Here is a 12,702-nt window from a genome sequence, read left to right as displayed (position 1 = left end):
AAAGTGCAACCTATTTCAGATTTTGGCTTCACTGACATAGCACTGGTGAGTTTCAAACAATACATAGGCAGCTGACAGAAAATTGCTGTGAACCTGGGGCCTCAGCGTTGCTGGCAGTGAGTCTTAGATGTGCAACATGGGTGAAGGCAATTAGAATGGGGTTCAACATGGATTGGCAGTGATCTTTGATTTTCCCTTGATCCTCTGAATCCACACTCACCAGGAAGTTATTTAAAGCATGCTTTTTTGGTAGATCCATGCAGAAATCTCTTCAACAACATTAGATGCTGAATTGACATTGGAGTCAGCACAAAACATGTATTATTCAGGGCAACACACATCAAAGTTGCTGGTGAACGCAGCAGGCCAGGCAGCATCTCTAAGAAGAGGTACAGTTGATGTTTCAGGCCGAGGCCCATTCAGGGCAGACCAGTTTCCAGGACTGGGCCTGAAATGGGATGCCCATCCTCTTTCAGATGAAAATGCTCTCTTCCCTGATTCAAGCTGTGCTTCGGGTGCACCTGTTGCTGCCTTTGCCTGTGTTTCTAGAAGCTGTCGTTGAAACAAATACTGCATTCTGACCATCAGTTATCACGTCTCCTTTAACGATGCCAAGTCAACCCACTGATGTCACAAGTTCTGCAGTTAGCATTGAAACTGAGAAGATTGATAAGATTCCTATTTGTTCTCTTGTAGGAGATAAGCAAGCTCATGATGTAGTTAATGATAGACAAACTATTAACCAAATGTTGCAGTAACTTGCAATGATCACCACAGGGGTGAACGAGTGGGAGAGAAGTCAGATTGCAAATGGAATATGTATAGTTTATGGAGTAGAAATGACTTTGTTTGCAAATAGCAATTCAGATTCACAAACAAAAAATATGTTAATTTAGGATTAAGACCTTTCTGAAATTAACATGCAAAATATGCACACTATAAAATATTTTTTAGGCTATTTAGGAATATGGACTAAGCAATCAGCAACTCAAATTGTATAGTGTGCCCCATGCATAAGCTTTGTCAATATCATGCAAGTAGCAATTGTGGAAAAACCATAGCAAGCCACAGTATAAATGAAGCTCTATATCCTATTTAAATCATTGAGATTTTACTTGCAAGAAGTAGAAAATCTTCATGTGATTTAAAAATGTTCACATTGAAGTAACTTTATTTGAAGGTTATAAACTAGAATTTAAAAATAAAATTCTGCACCTATACATAAAATGTTCAAACTAGTGCAACATGCAATTTTCGACAGCACAAGACGCTTCCATGTTAAAGGTCAAGGATGATAATTGTAATTTTGTAAACATGGATGACCTGTAGTATGAAGCAAAGTAAAATCTGCTCTGTTGAAAGATGGAAACAGCAGCGATAATGTATCATTTATATCATGTCGAGCTTCATGCGGGTATCAAGCAGCTAATTGCCCTTGACGGTAATATTAGACTGCTTTTGCTATTTTATTTATGAGTGCCCTGAATGACATCCTCATCTATCACTCATGCAGATCGCCATGCACTCAGTACAAGCTGAAAAGAGGCAAAATGTCAAAAGTGACATGACTTTGTTTGTATTAATAAAACAATACTGAGTATATTTTCTTATGCACCAAGGCCCAGGTTTATGAAATACAGAAACTAATTAAAAGTATTTCTGTATTTGCATAAATGTTTATTGCTCATGTACACCAGTTTGACCTTTAAAGTACAAGGGCATAAGCAGCATGACAAAGCTAATGTACAGGTATACGTATATAGTACTGCTTTCATAACACTTATAAACAAGACAGGGACCTTGTACCCAAGCTTGTGGTGAAGATTTTGGTCTGACAACCAGGGGTGCTTAAGAGCCTCATTTGCACTTATTCTCCAGCTGAAGGAAAATAAAAAGTAAAATGACAGCAGTTGATACACAGTAGATTTGATGGTACAATGTATAACAGAGCCACAGCATTTGTACAAATTTGATATCACTGGAGTTGTTATCGGTGCAAAATACTTAAAATTCTGCCAGAACATTAGACAATCCATTGGATTTTCAAACAAAATGAAACACCATGCTTCAATTCTTTAAACATAAATTAATCCTGAAACCAAATGTACATTAGAACAGTAACAGTTTTTAATTATATAAATTTTCAGCTTAGGAATATTTAAAACTAACCAAAATGAAAGTGGTATAATTTATCTCCTACTGACTGCTCAGCAGCAATGAGGTGGGAAAAGAAACTCAGTCCACTGTAGATTCTGAGCCAGCTTGGCAGCTTTAACTATTCCTTAGAATGATAAGTCATTCTTGGCATTGTGTGTCCAGAGCTTTTGTTCTTCTTCATTTGCTTGTTCATGTACTTTCATATAGAGGACTTGAAAGATTTTTGAGCTGTTTCCATTCCTACACTGCAATTGTCTTTCTTACTTCTCCTTTAGCATCTATTTTCAAATCTTTCCCTTATAACTTTGTTCTTGAATCTTTACACTTTGGTACATTTGGTAGTCGTCTCAACCAACTTATTGCTGCTCATACCTTTCCACAAATTCCTGGCTCAGCTCTATTTAATGATATGGCGGTAACCAGAGATTTCCCTTTTTTAAAAAAATAACATATGCAATGATTCAGCAATCCATCACTCCATCACCAGATTTGTGAATGGCCCACAAATCCAAGGACACCAGCTCATTATTCCTTAATTTGCACTATTTATTTTGAAATTTATTGTAATTTTATGTCCTAGCACTGTACTGCTGCTGTAAAGAATGGCACAGCAGGGAAGCGGTTAGCACAATGCTATTACAGCTCGGGAGACTGGAATTTAGAATTCAGTCCCAACGTCCTCTGTTTGAAAGTTTGTACATTCTTTCCGCGTGTGCATGAGTTGCCCCTGAGTGCTCCAGTTTCCCCCCAGAGACCAAAGACATCCTGGTTAGTAAGTCGTTTAGTCATTGTAAGTTACCCTGTCAGTAGGCTAGGGTGATATTGGTGGGTTACTGGGTGGCACTGCTTGGTGGGCTAGAAGAGCCTGTTCCTCAGGGTATCTCTAAATTAATTAATTAATTATTAACAACATTTTTTTTCATATAGGATAGTGATAGTAAACCTGATTCTGATCTTAGCTTTCTGAGCTTTAATCTTTCGAGTCATTTTTATTTAGTCCTCACATTAAAATCTGCTCTAATACTTGACTTAAATTTCTTAATTTTTCATCCACTTCAAGAGCATTTTCCATTTCTTTGGTGTCCCAGTAAAAAAAGTCATTGCAGAGTACCATTTCATATGACCACCAGAGGTCAACACTGCAAAAACCAACAGCTGATTGATTGTAAGATGCATTAGGAAAATTAACTGATAACCTACCCCTTTTCTTTGATGAGGAGTTTTGATATGAATTCTTTGGCGTCTTCAGAGACATTTTCAAATTCTTCATCATCCAAGTCCCACTTACAGGCAAGAATGTTATTTAGGGTTTCATTGTCATCTTCCCCGAGGAATGGAGAGAGTCCACTGAGCCTTTTAATGAAAACAGATAAACAGGGAATTAATATTGACTGACAAGTGGTGGCGCAAACAGAATAAAGTGTTTTGGATTCTTTAAAAAACGTATATATCCTGTACGTGTTCAGCTAGAACAATTTGCATCAAACAAGGAAGACAATGATATAAAAAGAGAAAATTTTAAAAAATCATTAGTCTAAACTATACCATTGCCAAATGTTTGCAACTAGAAATGGATCAGAACAGAGGCAGTAATGAAGGAAATGGCAATATTAGAAACCATCATCAAGGACACTCATGGCCATGAAAGTTTTAGAACAGAAGACCATAAAAGGAATAAAAAATAAATTCCACCCCCTTTGTCTATTCCCCAATCTGACCTTTTACCTTTTCTCACTTGCCTATCACTTCCTCCTGGCTCCCCCATCCACCTGGCTTTACCTATCACTCTCCAGCTAGCCTCTTTCCCCTCCTGCCCCCCCCCTGTTCTGTTCTGGGATCTTCCCCCTTCATTCTCAGTCCTGAAGGAGGGTCTCGGCCTGAAACGTTGACTGCTTATTCATTTCCATAGATGCTGCCTGACCTGATGAGTTCTTCCAGCATTTTGTGTGTGTTACTAAGAAACAGGAGAAGGCTCTTTGTCCCCACAAGCTTGCTCCACCATTCAGTAAAATCCTGGCCAATGCAACTTCCCTCAAATCCATTTTCCTGCCTTATCTCCAGAACCCCTGGTTCTATTACAGATTAGAAATCTATCTCTACCATGCTTATCTATTAACCTGCTCCACGGGGTATTGGTAGGGTAATTGGTGACTATAAATGACCCCTTGTGAAGATGGCTGGTGAGAGAGTGAAGAGGCTGTTAATGTGTATGTGTAAGAGAAACTGTTTTGGGGAAATAAATAGGAAAATGGATAATAGACAGGACAACTCTGAGACCAGGCATTGGCTGAACTATCTATTCCCAACTCATAAGTGTATCCCCCCAGCCAACCTCAGGGTCGCTCGGCTTGCTGTCATCCAGGGAAACAGCCCTTGGCCCTGGCAAACTGGGTAATTAGTTTGTGTGGATGCTGTGTGATGTACCCCACCCCGCCCAAATAACAGACAATACACCAGATACGATTAAATGATTTACAGTTTATAGATATTACTGGAACTATATAATTAATAGAGAATAAAATATAAAAGGAAAATAAAAGGCACCACACTTATCAAACTTCAACCTCTTCGTGCACAAACAGTTGGAGCTCAGGACACTTCTTCTTCATGCTGCGACCCCTTGGACCACCTCAACCGGCTGCCTGGGACCAACAACGGTGGTCAACCAGACGCTCCACACAAGTCCGTCTCCGTCTCCCCTCCTCGCTGAACGCCCCATTCAGGGTCCGACCCCGTTAGCAGACTCACAGCACCTTCTCCATCCTCTGTCTCTCTCTCCCGCCTTCTACTTCAAAACCCCTCACATACAAATCTTCCAGATACACCAAAGTCATAACAACTATCCCAATTGGTTCGTAACATCCTCTTATCACCCCCTAACCCACAACAAGCTGCTAACGCAAAACTTTCTCAGCATTTAACATAACAAAGAAGCATTCCCAAGTATAACATAACAAAGAAGCCATTTTAATTAGCCTACACAGTCACATAAAAGACGAAACCCCCTTACACTCTCCCCCCACCAAATAAAGTCATGTTCTCATGACCTCTAAATAACTCGCCAAGCAGTCCTGCAGACACCCAACACACACATACACAGATGCACACAGTGACAGTGCTCCCCAAACAGTGGACCTTACGCCCGTCCCACGGGCGCTACATAGGCCAACCTATCTGGGAGCTTCTTAACCCTCCAAGACCTCCGTACCCCCTCACCTAAACCCAAAAGGCTCAGACACTACTAGGGATACCTCGGGCCTGCTTGCCAACTCCTCTCTCACTCAGGCTACCATTACAACTCGGAGCCCCCTGTCCCATGTCCGGGGCCCTGCCTCTCCTCCTTCCCAATCCTGCCGCAACTCAGACTGCCCACAGCTAGCTCTCCCCACTACACCTGACTCAGTGGGAGAAGGGCCAAAGGTCTCTTCCTCAATCACAGGGAAGCTAGCGAAAGGCAGCATGTACCACATGTGCAGCACATCATCCTTCGAATCCGTATCCTTCCTCATTCCTTCGATCGGTAGCTGCTGTTTGAGTTTCTCCAAACTGGAACATTTAGCCGGGGCTACCCCCTCAGCCTCCTGCAGTCGAGACGTCAGCTTCTTCGGGGACTCCTTCAACTCTCGCCACAGCCTCAGCAGCTCTGACTCAGGGTTCTTGGCCATCTCCATCTGGGACGCAGTTACCCCACCAGCTTCTTCCACCCTGACCTGAAAAGCAGCAGTTAAAGGATATTCAGCCTCCAGTTTTTTCTTCCTGATGACGTCTTCCAGGTCAACTTTCAGTTTTTCCACTTCATTTGAACTGTCGATAGTCATCTTCAGGTTCCTTTCAAGCGTCCGCCTCCCTTTTCCGAGATCTGTCCTCCATTTCTTCACCTCCTCGGGAGTGTAGTCGAACTCTCCTCCCGGGGCTCTCGATTTTCTGTTGGCCTTAGTCAGAACACTTCCTTGATCTTCCCCAACTTGTAAGTCTTCCAATCTTTTCTGAATCGACGTCTGGAGGTTCTGCTGATCCCTTCGAAGGTAGGTCATTGTTTCTGCTCGCTGGATTAATTCTCAATACATGACCGCAGTGTCGGCTTGGAATTCCGTTGCTCCTTCTCCACGTTGACGAGTGTGAATTCCAACTCTGCAATGGTCGTCCCACAAGTGCGGCACTCAGTCCCCAGCCGGCATTTCTGAGTACTCAGTTCAGCGGTGCAAATCCCCTCTCTCCCCTGTGTCTCATTCAGATTGACGACCTGGGTTTCCATCTCCAGGTCCACCACTATCTGTTCCAACACCAGGAAGTTCAACTGGTATGTCGGGTCACTTTCCTCACATTGCACCAAACTCCTCCGGCCAAAAACTCTTCCACATTTGACACTTCGCTTCGGTCGCCCGGGCTTAGCCACTCGCCTCGCCTCATAGTCCCCCCAGGCGAATCCAAGCTCTAGGCAGTCATCCACGTACGCCAAAACTCCACACACCTGCACCTCCCCCATGGTCTTCCTCATGCCCCGCGGGAAGGATGCAAGGGCTCCGGATATGCCCTTGGGCATCTTTTCGGATCGGAAGAATCCTAGGGAACTAATAACGGCCATCTTTGGCTCAACAGCCGCACTCCTCGGGATCTGGCAACATCCACTCCTCAGATCCAGCACATTAAACCACGTCGCATAATCCATACACACGCTGCCTTCATCTTCCACGCCGCCAGGGTCCAGTTGCTGCGACCTCTCCTCTCACTGAGGTGTCTTCAGCGGTCAACTCCCCTCCCTCGTGGTAGTTCGGAGCATCTACTAAGAGGGTCTCACCCTCAGCTACTTTCCCCAAGCCGTACCACCGCTGGGTCTCGTTTAAATTCGGTACCAGCTCAAGGCTGCTACACACGTCCTCAGAAGCAACTCGACACGCTGGGTGCCCAGACAATGCCCCCATGAATTCCAGGGTCATTAATCAATCATTGTCTTCTGGATAACCACTGGCACTGGTACCCAAAGTCTCCGGTGCCCTTGCGGTTGTCAAGGGTAAATGCTTCAGACACCGGTTGTAAAACGAACTGTACAACAACTTGACCTGCGCCCCGGGGTCAAGGATGGCTTTAGCATCACTTCCCTCTATCCGTAACGACACCCTGGGGCGTGGTACCTCTAAGCCTTCAGGAATAGGGTCTTTTCCTTTCGGAAGTTCATTGGTACATTGCTGGGAACGTGCTTCCCCAGAGACCCCAAACCGTTCCCCCACTGGGCCTCCACTAAGTTTCCCGACACCTCTCTGATCAGCTGAACAACTGAAGGAGGGGCTGATCCCCTGAAATGATCCCCCTGGCACTGCAAACAATTTAGCTGCCCTCTTAGCCAGAGAAGACACACTGAAAACTTTTCCCCCTCTTTCAAATAACTGACAGCTGTCACTACGGTGTAAGTGAACCTGACAGCTCTAACACCATCACCAGCCTGTCTACTCAAACTTTCAACCAATCCCTGTCGCTCTCCCTCAACCGAGCACTGCCACTCATCTAACAACTGCGAGATCCGCTCCGCCCACATCTCGCATGCCTCCGCCCCTTCTGGGGTGGACGCTATCCCAAACACCAGGCGGAGCCTGCCAGAGCTAGAATATTTATTCGCAGACACTACCTCCAAATTAGACCACTTTTTCCTCTCTCTCCCAACAGTATGGACAGCCCCGACTTCCACCTCCAACTCGTCAATGCCAGCCTGAACTCGAACAAAGACTTCACCCACCACGCATAAAGCAATAACCAGCAAATAACCCACAGAGACACACATTACCAATTTAAACGGGCCTACCACACAGCATACCAGTAGATCCAACTCCAGACGAAAGCCCACACAATGTATCCCCCCTGGCCAATCTCAGGGTCGCTTGGCTCGCTGTCGTCTAGGGAAACAGCCCTCGGCCCCGCCAAACTGGGTAATTAGTTTGTGTGGATGCAGTGTGATGTACCCCACCCCGCCCAGATAACAGACAATACACCAGATAAGATTAAATGATTTACAGTCTACAGGTGTCCCCCGCTTTTTGAACATTCGTTTTACGAAACCTCACTGTTACGAAAGACCTACATTATTACCCTGTTTTCACTTTCAGAAAGTGTTTTCACTGTTATGAAAAAAAATTCAGTGCGCGATAAAAAATCAGCGTGCGAAAAAATCAGCGAGCGATAAAAGGCCACGCGCCCCGAGCAGCCGCTCTCCCCCGGATTCGGAACTGCTTTGCTTTAACACGTGCCTGTGAGCAGCCGTTTGCAAGATGAGTTCTACGGTATCGGAAAAGCCTGAAAGAGCTCGTAAGGGTGTTACACTTACGGTAAAACTAGACATAATTAAGCGTTTTGATCGTGGTGAACGAAGTAAGGACAACGTGAGTTTGGCTTGTGGAAGCTGACGAACATGATGTTGAAGAGGTTTTGGCATCCCATCACCAAGAACTGGCAGATGAAGAGCTGATGCAAGTGGAAGAAAAAAAGGATAACAATCGAAACCGAATGAGTAATGATAAAGTACGACTTTAATTTTGAAAGAGTACGTCAGTTTAGGGGATATCTATAGGATGGTTTGAGTCCGTATTAAAGAACTGTGTGATAGAAAAATGTGCGAGTCTCAGCAGTCAAGCAAGCCTTCCACATCAGCCACAGCAGACGACGAACCTCGACCTTCGACATCGAGGCGGGCAGTCATAGGAGAAGATGAGCTGCCTGCTCTAATGGAAACAGGCGACGAGATGACACCCCAGTGTCCCACCACCCCAACCCCCGGGCCACGGACAGATACCGAATCGCGGAGAATGCAAAGGTAGCTGAGAGGCACACAGCACGTCTTTAAGAAAAAAGCCGAAATAAACATGCTAATTAATTAGGTGCCGCCGACATGTAATTGTCGGCCCAGATCAGAGACGACGCAATCGGAAATCGGCACGGATCTGGGCCGATAATTATGGGTGGCACCTAATTAATTAGCATGCTTGTTTCGGCTTTTTTCTTAAAGATGTGCTGTGTACCTCCCGGCTACCTCTGGACCCCTGCGTTCTTCGTGGTTCGGTATCGGTCGGCGGCCTGGAGGGTGGGGGCCACTGCACCACCCAATCTGTGACGACTCAGTCTAACACACCATCATCAGTGTGCTCGGCAAGCTATCTTCCCGATTTCCGTAAGTGATACTACACTGTACATACATTATTTCTACTTTATATAGGCGGTGTATTTTTAGGTGTTATTTGGTATGATTTGGCAGCTTCATAGCTTAAAGGTTACTGGAGAGCGCTTGCGCCGTGTTCTTGCCAACAGCGCTTGCGTGAGATTTTTTGCCGACGGCACTTGCGTGAGATTTTCACTATGGAGAACGGTTCAGTAATGATTGTAGAAAAGTATTTCTACTTTATATAGGCTGTGTATTTATCATATCATTCCTGCTTTTACTATATGTTACTGTTATTTTAGGTTTTATGTGTTATTTGGTATGATTTGGTAGGTTATTTTTGGGTCTGCAAACGCTCACAAAATTTTCCCATATAAATAAATGGTAATTGCTTCTTCGCTTTACGACATTTCGGCTTACGAACCATTTCATAGGAACGCTTTACCTTCAGATGGCAGGGAAAACCTGTATAGATATTACTGGAACTATATAATTAATAGGGAATAAAATATAAAAGGAAAGTAAAAGGTGCCACACTTATCAAAGTTCAATCTCTTCGTGCACAAACTGTTGGAGCTCAGAACCCTTCTTCTTCACCCCGCGACCCCTCGGACCACCTCGACCGGCCGCCTGGGACCAACAACGGTGGTCGACCAGAGGCTCCACACGGGTCCGTCTCCGTCTCCCCTCCTCGCCGAACACCCCGCTAGGCGTCCGGCTCCGTTAGCAGATTCGCGGCACCTGCTCCATGGTCTGTCTCTCTCTCCCGCCTTCTACCTCAAAACCCTGCACATGCAAATCTTCCAGATGCACCAAAGTCATAACAACTATCCCAATTGGTTCGTAACATCCTCTTATCACCCCCTAACCCACAACAAGCTGCTAACGCAAAACTTTCTCAGTGTTTAACATAACAAAGAAGCCATTTTAATTTGCCTACACAGTAACATAAAGGACGAAGCCCCCTTACATAAGAAATATCAAAATGGAAATGAGAACAGGGATGCATGAAGACTAAATAAAGGAGAGGACATGGCTGATTGATTTATTGTAAATTGGTAGGATAATTGCAAAGGATCAATCATTACACAAATAATGAGAGTGGGGGAAGGAATTGTTCTACCACTTCGTTCCATCTGTGCCACTGTGAAGAAGGTACCTGACTACATGCAATGTAAACTCTCTGCAAGTGCTTGGAGTACCTGTTGCTTCAAGATGGATTCATAACTAAAGGGCAAAAGGATAAACAAATAAACCAAGGTAATGCAGGACAAAAATGTTACTGATAACTGTGCTAGTTCAGTAGTAGTTGAACTGAAACCATGTTGGTATAAATATGGTACAGGAGCAATGTATAAAAAATACATTATTCCTATAAAAAGAGTGTGCTACACCTGAACAATACAAACACCTATGTCAGGATGCTGTCCGTTGACCACAGATCAGCGTTTAATACTGCCATACCCACAAGTCCTGATCAATAAGAGAAAGAACCTGGGCTTCTGTACCTCCTTCTGCAATTGGATCTTCAACTTGCAAACAGGAAGACCACAATCTGTGCGGATTAGTGATAACATCTCCTCCTCACTGACAATCGACAGTGACACACCTCATGGGTGAGTACTTAGCCACTGCTCTATTCCCTCTATAAGCATGACTATGTGGCTAGGTATAGCCCATATACCAGCTATAAATTTGCTGATGATGTAACCATTGTTGGTAGAATCTCAGATGGAGATGACAGGGCATACAGGAGTGAGATCTGCCAGCTAGTGGAGTGGTGTCACAGCGACAACCTTGCACTCAATATCAGTAAGATGAAAGAACTGATTACGGACTTCAGAAAGAGTAAGACGAGGGAACACAAGCCAATCCTCATAGTGGGATCAGAAGTGGAGAGAGTGAGCAATTCCACACTCCTGGGTGTCAAGATCTCTAAGGATCTAACTCGTCCCAACATATCAATACAGCTATAAAGAAGGCAAGACAGCGACTATATTTCATTAGGAGGTTGAAGAGATTTGGTTTGTCAACTAAACCATTCAAAAACTTCTATCGATTACCGTGGAGAGCATTCTGACAGGCTGTCTCACTGTCTGGTATGTGGGCGGGGGGGGGGGAGATGGGGGAGGACAGGAAGCTCCGGAAAGTTGTGAAACTATTCTGCTCCATCTTGGGTACTAGCCTCCGTCGTGTCCAAGATACCTTCAAGGAGCAGTGCCTCAAAAGATGACATCCTTTATCAAGGAACCCCATCATCCAAGACCTCCCCTCTTCTCATTGTTGCCATCAGGAAAGAGGTACAGAAGCCTAAAGCCACACACTCAGTGATTCAGTAACAGTTTCTTCCCCTCTGCCATAGGATTCCTAAATAGACATTGAAACTATGATCAGTACCTCATTTTTTAAATATATATTATTTCTGTTTTGCACTATTTTTAATCTAATCAACGTGCATTTATATACTTACTGTAATTGATTGATTTTTTTTCTCTTTCTATATAATCATGTAATGCATTGTACTGCTGCTGCTAAGTTAACAAATTTCATGACACATGCTGGTGATCATAAACCTGATTCTGATTCAAACTCTAAACAAAATGTTCCTGTAAAACTGCAGGGGCTTTGGTTATCTGGATCTTGTGCTGGACTCCAGCTGAACTCCGCTGATAGGAAAAGATCAGGAGCAGCTTTCGCCGCTTGGCCCTGGAAGAGGTGGAGCCTTTGCCTCCCCATAAGACCATAAGATATAGGAGCAGAATTAGGCCATTTGGCCCATCGAGTCTGCTCCACCATATCATCATGGCTGATCCAGTTTTCCTGTCAGCCCCAATCTCCTGCCTTCTCCCCATATCTCTTCATGCCCAACCAATCAAGAATCTATCAACCTCTGCCCTAAATATACATAAAAATTTGGCCTCCACAGCTGTCTGTGGCAACAAATTCACCAATGATTCAGCACATCTGACTCAATGTCACTTTTTTCCAATGACTTAATTTCATGTTTTACCCACAGAGCCATGTCACCCCATCTGTCTTCCTACTTGTCCTTTCAATACAATGTGTATCCTTGGACATTAAACTCCCTTCTATAATTTTCTTTCAGCCATGATTCAGTGATGCCTAAAACATCATACTTGCCAGTCTGTAACTGTGCTACAAGTTCATCAACCTTATTCCGTATACTGCACATCCAAATATAACACCTTCAGTCCTGTATTCAGCCTTTTCAATTTTGTCTGCCTTTTACATTGCAACTCATCCTGTTGACTGCTTTTTTGCCCTGTCATCAGTCTCTCCTTGCTAGGAGTCTCACTACATATTGCCTTTGTTTGTAAAACAACTACCTTATCTTCAGTACTATCACTCTAGTTCCCTTCCCCTTGCCAAATTAGTATAAA

General features: G+C 44.1%; 1 protein-coding gene across 1 annotated transcript in view; it reads right to left on the bottom strand.

Moving 5' to 3' along the window:
* The window catches only part of mylk4b (myosin light chain kinase family, member 4b), a 204,608-nt gene that overhangs the window by 16,135 nt on the left and 175,771 nt on the right, over positions 1 to 12,702 (bottom strand). The window contains exon 12 of the mRNA XM_072283392.1: positions 3,358 to 3,510. Within this exon, the coding sequence (XP_072139493.1) occupies positions 3,358 to 3,510 (153 nt within the window). The remainder of the gene's footprint in view (positions 1 to 3,357; positions 3,511 to 12,702) is intronic.

This window comes from Mobula birostris, chromosome 19, assembly GCF_030028105.1.
Source record: "Mobula birostris isolate sMobBir1 chromosome 19, sMobBir1.hap1, whole genome shotgun sequence".
Taxonomy (NCBI): domain Eukaryota; kingdom Metazoa; phylum Chordata; class Chondrichthyes; order Myliobatiformes; family Myliobatidae; genus Mobula; species Mobula birostris.
The sequence above is the reverse complement of the archived record's forward strand: the minus strand, read 5'-3'. Positions and strand labels throughout refer to the sequence as shown.